General features: G+C 43.2%; 1 protein-coding gene across 14 annotated transcripts in view; it reads right to left on the bottom strand.

Moving 5' to 3' along the window:
* ZMYND12 (zinc finger MYND-type containing 12) overlaps positions 1-13,122 on the bottom strand; it is a 34,545-nt gene that overhangs the window by 811 nt on the left and 20,612 nt on the right. For 4 of the 14 annotated variants that reach the window (XM_081492306.1, XM_081492305.1, XM_081492311.1 and 1 more), the window contains exons 4-7: positions 8,568-8,737; positions 5,566-5,688; positions 3,253-3,364; positions 1,632-1,781 (exon numbers count right to left, since the gene is read on the bottom strand). In XM_081492306.1, the coding sequence (XP_081348432.1) occupies positions 1,632-1,781; positions 3,253-3,364; positions 5,566-5,688; positions 8,568-8,737 (555 nt within the window). Of the gene's footprint in view, positions 1-479; positions 549-1,110; positions 1,163-1,631; positions 1,782-3,252; positions 3,365-5,565; positions 5,689-8,567; positions 8,738-13,122 lie in introns of all 14 variants that reach the window. The other 10 variants (XM_081492303.1, XM_081492304.1, XM_081492309.1 and 7 more) reach the window with 6 other exon arrangements.

Below are 13,122 nucleotides of genomic sequence, written 5' to 3'. Positions count from 1 at the left end.
CTCTGGCTCATCTTTCCTTCCTTCCTATCTTCCCTTCTTTCCTCCATCTCTGCCTTCCTTCCCCCTTCCCCTTCTTTCTTTCAATAAACATCTATTGAATGGCTACTATGTTTCAGAGACTGTGACTATAGGCAGAAATTCCTAACCTTGTGAAATGTACTGTATAGCAGGAGAGAGAGGCAATAAACAAGACAAATAAGTAAAATACGATGGTATCTTAAATAGTGATTCATGCTAAGAGAAAAAACTAAAGCAGGCAGGGGGACAGAAAGCATTAGTGATGGCAATGCTGCTGCTGCTGCTAAGTCGCTTCAGTCATGTCCGGTGGGGGGTTGCCATTTCAGACAGAGGACAGGGAAAGCCTTATTCAAGAGCAGATAGCTGATTCCAGACCTGAAGCAAGCAAGGCACCAATCTGAGTAGACAGAGGTGGCCCTTTCTTCTAAGAACCTCTTGTAGACCTAACATCCTTAAAATACCTTGGAGGAATGACTTCCTTGAGCAGAAAATGGGACCCCTGAAATCCAGAAGTTTTGTCCACAGTAAACCTGGAAATGCAACGAAAATGCTTCTCTGTTCCCTGACCCTTCTCACCTCCATCCCGCACAGGGTGGCTGCTCCTCCTTCATGCTCCCACAGTGCCCCAGGCTTTGCTGTCACACTCTGTTATAACCCACTGATTGGGAACTCCCCCAGGCCCTGGTATACAGTAGATGCTTAGTAAAAGTTTGCAAATAAATGGAAAGAATGAAGGAAGAAAGGGAGGAAGGGAACAGGGGAAGGACATCTTAACTTTTCCCGTGTCACCCGCACAAAATGGCCTCCTCCAACCAACCCTCTCTCCTTTTTCCTCTTGCCTGCTTTGTTTTTCTTTGTAGAGCTTTGCACTCTCTGAAATTATATTACACATTTATGTGTTTACTTGTTTATTGTGACTTCGCTTCCTCCAGAAGAACATAATTTCCCTGGAAACAGGCAACTTGGCTGGTGGTTCACCACTGTACCCTCAGTCTCTAGAACCACGCTTTGCAAATGGCAGAAGTTCAATAAATTATTGAATGAGTGGATCAGTCGATCAATAAATCAACAAACCTGAGATTTGGCACTTACTCTATAAGAAATTTGGCAAATAATGGACCCACTCTGTGTCTCAGTTCCTTACCTGTAAAGTGGGAATGATAAAAGACTTACTTTGTAAGGTTGATATGAGAATTACATGTGATACTTCATGTAAAGTACTTAGGCTAGTGACTGGCATGTAATAAGCACTCAAAAATGATTACCTTTGGAATTGTTTCTGCCTGGAGCCCTCTAGCAACAGGGAACTCACTATCACTGTGTAGTTAGAGTGATTGCTCCATTTCCCCAAGAACTCCCCAGAGCCCTTCTGTCCTGCAGGCTTCCCAGCACTGCCCCAGCCTCAGTTTACCTGTGCAACCCTAGGGTGGTCCCCTTGAGGGAAGAAGACAATCCTGTTTTCATTGTGCAGTTGGACTTAACACAGGGGAAATGTCATGAGTGTCTGAACTTTTTTGGAGTAAGGGCTTACTCTGAGGACAAAAGCTAGTGCAGCTGGACAAAACAGCCGAATCCAACCAGAGGAATTTCTCCCTCTGTTTTCTAGGGGAAACTTGCCTTTGAAGAATTCATCATCAGGAAGTACAGCATGAACAGAATTTTGAGAACAAAGATCGTTTTTTGGGGGGCTTTGTTAGATGTAGATTCTCGAATGTTCAAGATTGAAGTCAGGATTTGAATAGCTTCTGCTTCCTGGGCTTCATCTGCAATGGAAAGAAAGGGAGAAAAGAGGAAACAGACCCTGGGGCAGCTGCGTCTACCCTCAGGGATAAGCACTGAGCAGTTAGGGCACCCGGCCTTCAGGCAGTTCACCAGCTTTGTCCAACATGCCATCATCAGAGCAAACTGAAAGAAAAAAAAAAGTTCAATCCTACAGGTCCCAGAGTTGCTTAGCTTGCTTGCTTTCAGAGTCCTAAACTAGATTTCTTAGGTCCCCAATACAGGGAATTTGTCCTGGAATGATTCCTTGGGCCCAACTCAGCTTCCATTCTACAGCAAGAGGAGGGAGACAGGCTTCTGGGAGCCACAGAATCTTAATTCTTCTTCCCCAAATCCAAAGATGCTTAAGCAACAGCCTTTCTGCTTTCCCCATGTGAGGCTAAGCTAAGAGAAAAAGAAAGAAAAGACATACAGTATAATGTTAAAGTTGACAATCTTTGGATAGGTATGATTTTCAAGCTTTCTGCTTTAACATGAACCACTTTTATAATGAGAGAAAAGTCAATAAAGTTATGAATTTTTTGAAGCTTAGCTCAAAACTTCTCCTCCAAGAAGTCTTCCTTTTTCAAAACCATCCAACTGTCCTCATTTCTTCATTCTGGAACTCACCCTGTAATATAATTTGTACTTGCTGAAGTATCTTTTCTTTCACATAGTTTCTGTCTCACCCACTACACTATTTGTCTCTTTTGAGCAGAAACTAGATCCTGCATCAATTTTTATGATCTCAGAAGGAATGGTGCTGTACTCAGTCCTCAGCTCTTTGCTGAGCTGAGGATACAGAGATGACTCAGAATCCACCATGAGAAGAATCCATGCCACTGAGAAGCTCACAGTCCAGTAAAGGAAGAGGATGAGGCTCCAGAACAAATGAGCAATGGGACTTCCGTGTGGACACTCATGTGTCCTGGAAGGATAACACATAAAAAAATGGATGCTGTGCAAAAATCTCAGGGGGTTCTAGCAGGGTTTTCTTTCCTTCCAAATCTGTCTCTCATTAACCCCACTAGAAAGACTGTGTGTGATGCTGTGGTGCTATGCTGTGCTAAGTCACTTCAGTTGTATCTGACTCTGTGCGACCCTATGGACTGTAGACCACCAGGCTCCTCTGTCCATGGGATTCTCCAGGCAAGAATACTGGAGTGGGTTGCCATACCCTCCTCCAGGGGATCTTCCTGACTCAGGAATCAAACCCACCTCTCCTGAATTGGCAGGCAGTTCTTTACCATAAGTGCCACCTGAAAAGCCCATGGGTGATGCTAGGGACCTGAATTTTTCACAACACTGGTCAAATCTCTTTGATTCCTCTGTCTCAGTTTGCCCATCTGCAAAATAGGGAAGATGGCATGGATGTGCCCCATGACAGGGACAGCTGCTCTCCCTCTGAGGGGCAAAGTCTATGGATCAGAAGAGATGAAGTCACTGCTCTGTTTCCCAGGAAGAATTGCCACTTACCCAAGCCAGTGTCAGTCTCAAATCGTTTGCCCAGTAGATCTATTTGTTGGATGCGAGCCTGTGAGAGGACTTGATAGTGATCGTTCAAATATTTGTTCCAGATCTCAGAGACCTGTTGGAGAAGGAGATGGTAATCAGACAAGCAGGCTGGACTTTAGCCATTGGACCAGCCATTTGAGAGGGCAGAACCTCTGGCCAGGCTTTCTGACCATCTACAGACTCCCTATTTCATTGTGCCTGGAGGCAGGGGGAGCCCTAAGAGCCCGGAGGTGCTTGCTCAAGGTAAGTGTGATAAATGCTGGGCTGCAAAGGGCACGTGGCAGGCTGATCTGGGGACAGCCCTGGTGGGGTCTAATTATAACAGCTGCCATGTATGTATGAATACCAAGAGGAGAAAGAGGATGGGATGAATTGGGAGATTAGGATTGACATATATACACTGCTATGGTGGTTCACCTGAGCATGCACTCACACAGGTATAAAATGATAACTAAGGAGAACCTACTATATAGCAGAGGCAACTGTACTCAGTGCTCTGTGGGGACCTAAATGGGAAGTGGCAGTTCTTCCTAGGAAGCAGAGCGGCGACTTCATCTCTCCTAATCCATAGACTTTGCCCCTCAGAGGGAGAGTAGCTGTCCCTGTCATGGGGTGCATCCATGCCATCTTCCCTATTTTGCAGATGGGCAAACTGAAACAGAGGAATCAAAGAGATTTGACCAGTGTTGTGAAAAATTCAGGTTCCTAGCATTACCCATGGGCTTTCCAGGTGGCACTAATGGTAAAGAACCCGCCTGCCAATTCCGGAGACATGGTTTTGATTTCTGAGTCAGGAAGATCTGGAGGATGGTGGTTTAGGTGGTGAAGAATCCGCCTGCCAATGCAGGAGCTGCAGGAGCTGCAGGAGACCCGGGTTCAATCCTTGGGTCGCGAAGATACCCTGGAGGAGGAAATAGCAACCCACCCCAGTATTCTTGCTGGGATACTCCCATGGATAGAGAAGACTGGTGGGCTATAGTCCATGGCGTCGCAAAAAGTCGGACATGACTGAGCACCTGAGCACCCACTCACACATGTGTAAAATAGGTAACTAATGAGAACCTACTGTATAGCAGAAGGAATTCTACTCAGTGCTCTGTGGGGACCTAAACGGGCAGGAAATCCAAAAAGAGGGGATATATTTATGCATATAGCTGATTCACTTTGCTGTACAGCAGAAATGAACACAATATTGTAAACCAGCTATACTCCAATAAAAATTAATTTACAAAATAAGGCTTAAATACTTTCTTTTAAAAAGTGACTGCCATATGCTGAGTACATACAACTTCCTTTACATCCTCCCAATATCCTAACTAAAGTATTATTCTTATCATTCCCAATTCATAGATAATTAAACTGAGGCTCAGAAAAGTTAAGATCACACTTGACTCTTGGTAAGAGCTGCTATTTGGCACAGCCAAGGTTTAAATTCAAGTCTGCCTGATTCCAGAGCTCATTTTTTTTTCAGCTATATCACAATGCCTCGTCCTTAGAAGTGGGTCTAAAATATGAATAAACAGTCACTGCATGAGAGCCGATACCACATGCAAAAATGGTTATTTGCTAAGCAAGATGTATATGAACATAACCAACATTTTAATATATTGGAAACAGTTTAAAATCTTTCATAGGTAAAGATGGACATTTTAAAATACTTTCATGTTCTTTGATCCCTTCACAGGACCTTTCCACAATCAATTTTTGCTTAAAAACCTAACCTCCTCCTCTATCCCACACTTCAGCATGACCACCTTAGCTTGCTGCTAGGGATATGACAGGGTATGCGTGTGTGTGTGTGTTAGTTGCTCAGTCGTGTCCGACTCTTTGCGACCCCACGGACTGTAGCCTGCCAGGCTTCTCTGTCCGTGGGATTCTCCAGGCAAGAATACTGGAGTGGATTGCCATCCCCTCCTCCGGAGGATCTTCCCCACCCAGGGATCAAGCCCTGGTCTCCTGCACTGCAGGCAGATTCTTTCCCATCATAGGGAAGTCCTATGACAAAGTATATGGCAGTCTGTTTGGAGGGGTTTGGTTCTTATTGACCCATAATTTGTTATTTGCTAACAGCTCTATGGATGCTAAGGACTAAACTATTCTGGTAGAGGAGAAACAAAAAGAAAGAGAAGTGGAATATATCATGCATTAAGCTATGTGACCTTGGGCCAGTCACTTCATTCTGTCTGTGTCTCGAATTTCTCAAGAATGGTCTGACAACAGGTTCAAGATATAAGGCCTAAGTATCAAGGCTCAGCTCCCGTATTCTCAACTCACCTTGGTGTACAATGTGTCTGCCAGGTCCAACTTTTTAAGGCCATTGAAGATATTAGCCAGGTGGAAGTAGCCGCCTGAGGCCCTGATGTGCTCTGTTCCAAACGCACAACTGGCAAAATAAATCTATAGCAGAAGGAAGAAAGAGAGTGCTTGAGTTTTCTTTGTAAATCATATGTCTGATAAAGGACGTGTATCCAGAATCTATAAAGAATTTTTACAACACCTCATTTAAAACTGGGCAAAGGATCTGAACAGACATGTCACCAAAAAGATACACCAATGACTAATAAGTACATAAAATAATGCTCAGTATGATTAGTCACTGAGGAAATGCAAAATAAAACCCACAATGAGCTACGCCTTTGCACACACAATAACGGTTCTAATTGAAAAGACAGAAAATAACACATATTGGCAAAGATATGGCAAAAATGGAACCCTCTTGTCCATTGCTGGTGGGAACATAAAATGATACAGCCTCTATGGAAAACAGTTCTCCAGTCCTCAAAAAATTAAACATAGTTTAATCACATGACCCAGCAATTCTACTCTTAGGCATATACCCAAGAGAAATAAAAACATTCCCTGATAGCTCAGTTGGTAAAGAATCCGCCTGCAATGCAGGAGACCCCAGTTCGATTCCTGGGTCAAGAGATTCACTGGAGAAGGGATAGGCTACCCACTCCAGTATTCTTGGGGTCCCCTTGTGGCTCAGCTGGTAAAGAATCCCCCTGCAATGCGGGAGACCTGGGCTTGATCCCTGGGTTGGGAAGATCCCCTAGAGAAAGGAAAGGCTACCCAATCCAGTATTTTGGCCTGGAGAATTCCATGGACTGTATAGTCCATAGGGTTGCAAAGAGTCAGACACGACTGAGAGACTTTCACTTCCACTTTCTTCACACAAAGACTTATATACAAATGCTCATAAACAGTATTATTTATAACTGGCAAAAGATGGAAACAACCCCAATATCCATCAACTGGTGAAGGGTAATTGTGGTATATCTAGATGTTAGCCAACTATAAGATAAATGAAGTATTGATATATACACAACAACATGAGTGAAACTCAAAATAATTATGCTAAGTGAAAGAAGTTAGATGCAAAAGATCACATATCATGTTTATATTAAATGTGTATATTAAAAGGTAAATCTAGAGGGACAGGAAGGGGCATAAGAAATGGTTGCAAATGGATATGAGGGCTCTCTTTAGGGTGAACGCTGGATTATGTTGATGGTTACACAACTCTGTAAGTTTACTAAGAAATCATTGAATTGTACACTTAATTGTACATACCACTGAATTTTATGGAATGTATCAATAATTTGGGGATTTTTTAACTTAGGCTGAGGAATCTGAGCTTGATCTAATGCTAACTATGTGGCCCAGCTCAAGACAGAATGTGGTTCTGCTTGATTTGTTGGAGGTTGTAGAGTACAGAGAGGAAACACAAATGAAGAAGTGCATGAGTCAAGCTCCTAAGTGGAAGTATATGGTACCCTCACAAGTACTTTCTGAGGACAGTTTAATAAAAGGTTTACCTCCAGAGACGTGGAAGGGGTAAGGAAGCAATGAGAGTTAGTGAAGCACTAGGGACTGTGTTCTTGAGACTGTTACAGTAAGAGACTGGTACAGTCCAAACTCCTGAGAAAACCAGGGGAGAAAGCAGAGTTAGCAGGGCCAGCAAGAGAGCTGCAGATGAAGGCTACCTGATGGGAGCTGTGGCCACAGGGAGCACTTCCCCGGCCGGAAGTGTGCTGGTGCAGAAAGGTAGCAGAGAGAGTAAATACCTCAACCTCTGTCTCCTCAGAACCTCCGCTCCTCTGCCATGCCTCTCACTCCCCAAACGCATTTGAGGCCAGAGAGCAGTGAAGTCCAGGTTCTACAGTCCATAAAGGTCAGCCTTCCCGGGCAGAGTAGAGCAAAGAATGGATCTGGGGAAAGGGGATATGGAGAATAGCCAACACAACAAGGTTTCCAGCAAATTCAGGGACACCGTGCAGTGGCAGGCAGCCAGAGGGAAGGTTGCCCAATGGAGAGGCTCAAGAAAGACTCAGCCTTCACGGAGACTGCAGTCTGACCCCAGCCTCATCCAGATTCCAGGCTCAGGAACTCTTCTCTCTGGTAATATTGTCCAATGTGCTATGCTGTCCTATGCTAAGTTGCTTCAGTCATGTCCAACTCTTTGCGACCCTATGGACTGTAGTCCACCAGGCTCCTCTGTCTATGGGATTCTCCAGGCAAGAACACTAGAGTGGCGTGCCATGCCCTCCTCCAGGGGATATTCCTGACCCAGGCATTGAATTCGTGTCTCTTACGTCTCCTGCATTGGCAGGTGGGTTCTTTACCACTAGTGCCACCTGGGAAGTCCCAATGTGGTCCAATATTGAAATCCTAATAGAAACCTTCGGAAGAACAGCTCAATCATCACCCTCATCATCATAACACTGTACAGAGTTCTATAGTTTACAAATCACTTTCACACAACTCCAGGTCATTTAAATGTAATAACTACACTCTGAAGTAAAGATGTTGATGTTACTTATAAAAATAATAGCCAAAGTACTGCACATGCCCTGCTGTCTTTTTCATCTCTGCAATGACCCAATGAAGCAGAGACTAGTTTATGGTTTCTGTCTTACAGGTGATGAATGACATGAAATACTCTGTCCATGTCTATGTGCCCGGTGAAAAGACACCACTAGAACGAGAAGGAAAGCCCTTAAAGCATCTTAATCAGGATGCTATTCTGCCTCCCTTTATCATCCTCAGAGCAACTGAGGCTTGGGAAGTGATGTGATGTGGACAAGGATGTACAGACAAAAAGTGGAAAGTCCTGAACTCAGGTTGTTAGAATTGTGTTCTTGCTAACAGTCCACCAAACAGTTGTAAACAGAAAGTTTCAGAGAAATGCTCAGTGAAAAGAAAAACAGCAATAAACAACAACCAAACAGTGGTGTTCTCAGAAACATTCAGGTATCATAATTTAGCTTATTTACATCATTGGCCAGATGATAGCGGGCTTCCTCGTAGTTTTCCTTAGCCATGTAGAGAAGTCCCAGGTTCCGATGCAGTAAGGAGTGGATGGCATAACTACATTCGGTTGATTTGAGGACTGTCCACTGAGCTTGGGATAGATATTCCTCAGCCTGGACGACCCGGCCCAGACCTGCCCAAAAGAAATAAAGATTGTAATTCATATCCTGGCCAGAGAAAACATGATGAAAGATGAGTCATCACCCATTCACTCATTTACTCATTGACTTAAATACTGATTGACACACAAAAACCTGTACATGAATGTTTTTAGCAGCTTATTCATAATAGCCAAAATATAGAATTTAAATGTTCACCAACTGGGGAGTAAATATACAAAATATGGTCTTTCCATATTTGTGAGTGGCATATCATTCAGGCACAAAAGGAATGAAGTGCTGATACACACTACAACACAGTTGAACCTTGAAAACATTGTACTGAGTGAAAGAAGTCAGAGACAAAAAGCCACATATTGTATGATTCCGTTAATATAAAATTTCTAGAATAGGTAAATCCATAGAGACAGAAAGTGGATTAGCAACTGGCCAGGGACTGTACTCCAATATTTTGGCCACTGGATGCAAAGAGCCGCCTCGTTGGAAAAGACCCTGATGCTGGAAAAGATTGAAGGCAGGAGGAGAAGAGGACAACAGAGGATAAGATGATTGGATGGCATCACCCACCCAATGGACCTGAGTGTGAGAAAACTCCAGGAGACAGTGAAGGACAGGGAAGCCTGGCATGCTGTAGTTCATGGGGTTGCAAAGAGTAGGACATGACTGAGCAACCGAACAGAAAAAACAGGGACTGTAAGCTTGGGGACTGAGGTGTGACTGCCGATGGTATTCGGTTTCATTTTGGGGTAACAAAAATGTTTCCGAATTAGATGTGATAATGGTTGCACAATCTTGTGACTATACTAAAGCTACAGAATTGTACTTTAGAAGGGTGAATTTTATGGTACATAGACTATATCTCAATTTTAAAATACATGTATATTCATATTCAATACCTTCCAAACGCCTTGTGTGAAGTGATAGGAATTCAAAGATGAAATTTTACAGGGAATGAATGAGTGACATGGAAACAAGAATATTCATTGTTGTTGTTGTTCAGTTGCTCAGTCGTGTCCGACTCTTTGTGACCCAATGGACTGCAGCATGCCAGGCTTCCCTGTTCATCACCAACTCCCAGAGCTTGCTCAAACTCACGTCCATTGAGTCGGTGATGCCACCCAACCATCTCATCCTTTGTCGGCCCCTTCTCCTCCTGCCTTCAGTCTTTCCCAGCATCAGGGTCTTTTCTAATGAGTCAGCTCTTCACATCAGGTGGCCAAAGTTTTGGAGCTTCAGCTTCACCATCAGTCCTTCCAATGAATATTCAGGACTGATTTCCTTTAGAATTGACTGGTTTGATCTCCTTGTAGTCCAAGGACTCTCAAGAGTCTTCTCCAACACCACACACAGTTCAAAAGCAACAATTCTTCGATGCTCAGCCTTCTTTATGGTCCAACTCTCACATTCATACATGACCACTGGAAAAACCATAGCTTTGACCCAGTGAATCTTTGTTGGCAAAGTAATATCTCTGCTTTTTAATATGCTGTCTAGGTTGGTCACAGCTTTTCTTCCAAGGAGCAAGCATCTTCTAATTTCATGGCTGCAGTCACCATCTGCAGTGATTTTGGAGCCCAGGAAAATAAAGTCTGCCACTGTTTCCATTGTTTCCCTGTGTATTTGCCATGAAGTGATGGGACCAGATGCCATGATCTTAGTGTTTTGAATGTTGAGTTTTAAGCCAGCTTTTTCACTCTCCTCTTTCACCTTCATCAAGAGGCTCTTTAGTTCTTCTTCGCTTTCTGCCATAAGAGTGGTGTCCTCTGCATATCTGAGGTTATTTCTCCCAGCAATCTTGACTCCAGCTTGTGCTTCATCCAGCCCAGCATTTCACAAGATGTACTCTGCATATAAGTTAAATAAGCAAGGTGCCACTATATAGCCTTGACGTACTATTTTCCCAATTTGGAATCAGTCCATTGTTCTATGACCAGTTCTAACTGTTGCTTCTTGATCTGCATACAGGTTTCTTAGGAGGCAGGTAAGGTGGTCTGGTATTCCCATCTTTTTAAAAATTTTGCACAGTTTGTTCTGATCCACACAGTCAAAGGCTTTAGCATAATGAAGCAGAAGTAGATGTTTTTCTCGAATTCTCTTGCTTTTTCTATGATCCAATGGATGTTGGCAGTTTGATTTCTGGTTCCTATGTCTTTTCTAAATCCAGCTTGAACATCTGGAAGTTCTCGTTCATGTACTGTTGAAGCTTAGCTTGGAGAATTTTGAGCATTACTTTGCTAGTTGTGAGATGAGTGCAATTTTGTGGTAGTTTGAACATTCTTTGGCACTGCCTTTCCTTGGGGTTAGAATGAAAACTGACCTTTTCCAGTCCTGTGGCCACTGCTGAGTTTTCCAAATTTACTGACATATTGAGTGCAGCACTTTAACAGCATCTTCTTTTAGGATTTGAAATAGCTCACCTGGAATTCCATCACTGCTACTAGCTTTGCTTATAGTGTAAATAAGCACACTAGTATATTTGTAATATATACTAGTATATTCATAATATACATAGTATATTCTTAACATAGTGTAAATGCAATCATAGTAACATAAGGTTTTCAAGTGGAACAGAGTTGTTGTTTAGTCACTAAGTTGTGTCTGACTCCTTTTCGACTGCATGGACTATAGCCCACCAGTCTCCTCGGTCCATGGAATTTCCCAGGCAAGAATACTGTAGTGGGTTGCCATTTCCTTCTCCAGAGGATCTTCCCAACCCAGGGATCAAACACGAGTCTCTTGCATCTCCTGCATTGGCAGATGGATTCTTTACCACTGAGCCACCAGGGAAGTGTTTAATTCTATGGATGGGGTAGAGAGGGACAATGGAGTGGAGAGAGGCATGGTCAGTGCTTTGGACTGAATGTGTCTCCTCAAAATTCATATATTGGAGCCTTAATCCCCAGTGAGATGGTAATTGGAAGTGGATCCTCTGGGAGTTAATTAGATTATGAGGGTAGAGCTCTCATAAATGGGATTAGTGCCCTTACAAGAAGAGACATGAGAGAGATGATCTCGCTTTTGGCCTTGTGAGGATACACCAAGAGAAAGCAGCTGTCAACAAGTTAGGAATTGGATTCTCACCAGATGCCAGCTCTGTTTGCACCTTGATCTTGAACTTGTAGCCTCCAGAACCATGAGAAATCAATGTTTGTTTAAACCACCCAGTTTATGGTATTTTTTATACCAACCAAGCTAAGATAGAAAAGTCTGAGTTAGGCTTGGAAGATGAATATGTTTTCCAGATAGTTAAAGAAAAGAAGGCATCCCAGGCAGAATTAACACATATGCAAAGCCTAGAGATATGAAGTAGTATGCTGTGTTTAGAGAATTACATGTTGGTCTGTGAAGCCAGAGCACAAAGTATAAGGGATCAAGTGGCAGGAAATGAGAGTAAAGAAGTAGGCAGGGCACAGATCATGGAGGGCTTAGTAAGTCATGCCAAGGAGTTCGCTGCATGTGGATAAAAATTAGAGGATTTTCAGAAAGGGAGAAAGAACTGGAGTTAGATTTAGAAGACTCCTCTGGAACTATGTGGAGGAGAGACCAGAGGGGAGGAGGAAGAGTAAAACGCTCATCCAAAGACTTTTGAAATAGTTCTAGCAAGTACTTGAAGCCAGAACTAAGGCAGTGAATAAGGATGGAGTAAATAAAAAAGACATTTAGGAGCTAGAATGGTTTAGGTGGTTAACCATGTCACATGGTTAAGTGAAAGTCACCTTTATTTCTGATAGTCAGATATTCTCGACACCTAAACCTTTTTGTTTAGCTGTAAAGATATATAACAGTTTCCTGCCTACCTGCTTGCCTCCTAGGTAGATTGTGAGAACTGAGCAGAAAGCTACTCTGAGAGCATCTGCAGAGCAGGAGGCACGACCTCACACGGAATGAAGTATTCCATGCGCTGAAAGCTGCAGGAGAAATGGTATCAGTAAAGGGTCGGGAGATGAGGACCCAGACCCCTCCAAAGTCAACCTTCTGTTCTTGGCACTTCCTCCCAGGCATACTTCATACATAAGCACCGCTTTATTCTAGTTGTAATCACACATCACTGAATTACTAGAGGAGAGGTGAGGAAGAAGCAGTCAGCAAGAAGCAGCAAGTAATTTTGCCTGACTGATGCTCACACTAAAATGGGAAAATATTAGAATCAAGAAGCCTTGGCCCAGGATCCTGGCTCATGTTAATTAAATAGGCAAGTTACATTTTCCAACTGGATTTTGTCTAGAAATCAAGAGCTTTAGACTGAGGCCTTCTCAAATTTAAAGAAGCAAATGACTCTTATCTAAGATGTTTGCGTACATATGTACCCCGTCATTAAGTCATGTCCGACTCTTTGGGACCCCATGGACTATAGCTCGCCAGGCTCCTCTGTCCATGGACTTTACAGGCAAGAATACTG

The sequence above is a fragment of the Giraffa tippelskirchi genome, chromosome 5 (assembly GCF_054371585.1).
Source record: "Giraffa tippelskirchi isolate mGirTip1 chromosome 5, T2T-mGirTip1v1.2.pri, whole genome shotgun sequence".
NCBI classification, from domain to species: Eukaryota; Metazoa; Chordata; class Mammalia; order Artiodactyla; family Giraffidae; genus Giraffa; species Giraffa tippelskirchi.
This window is presented reverse-complemented; position numbering and strand designations above follow the sequence as displayed.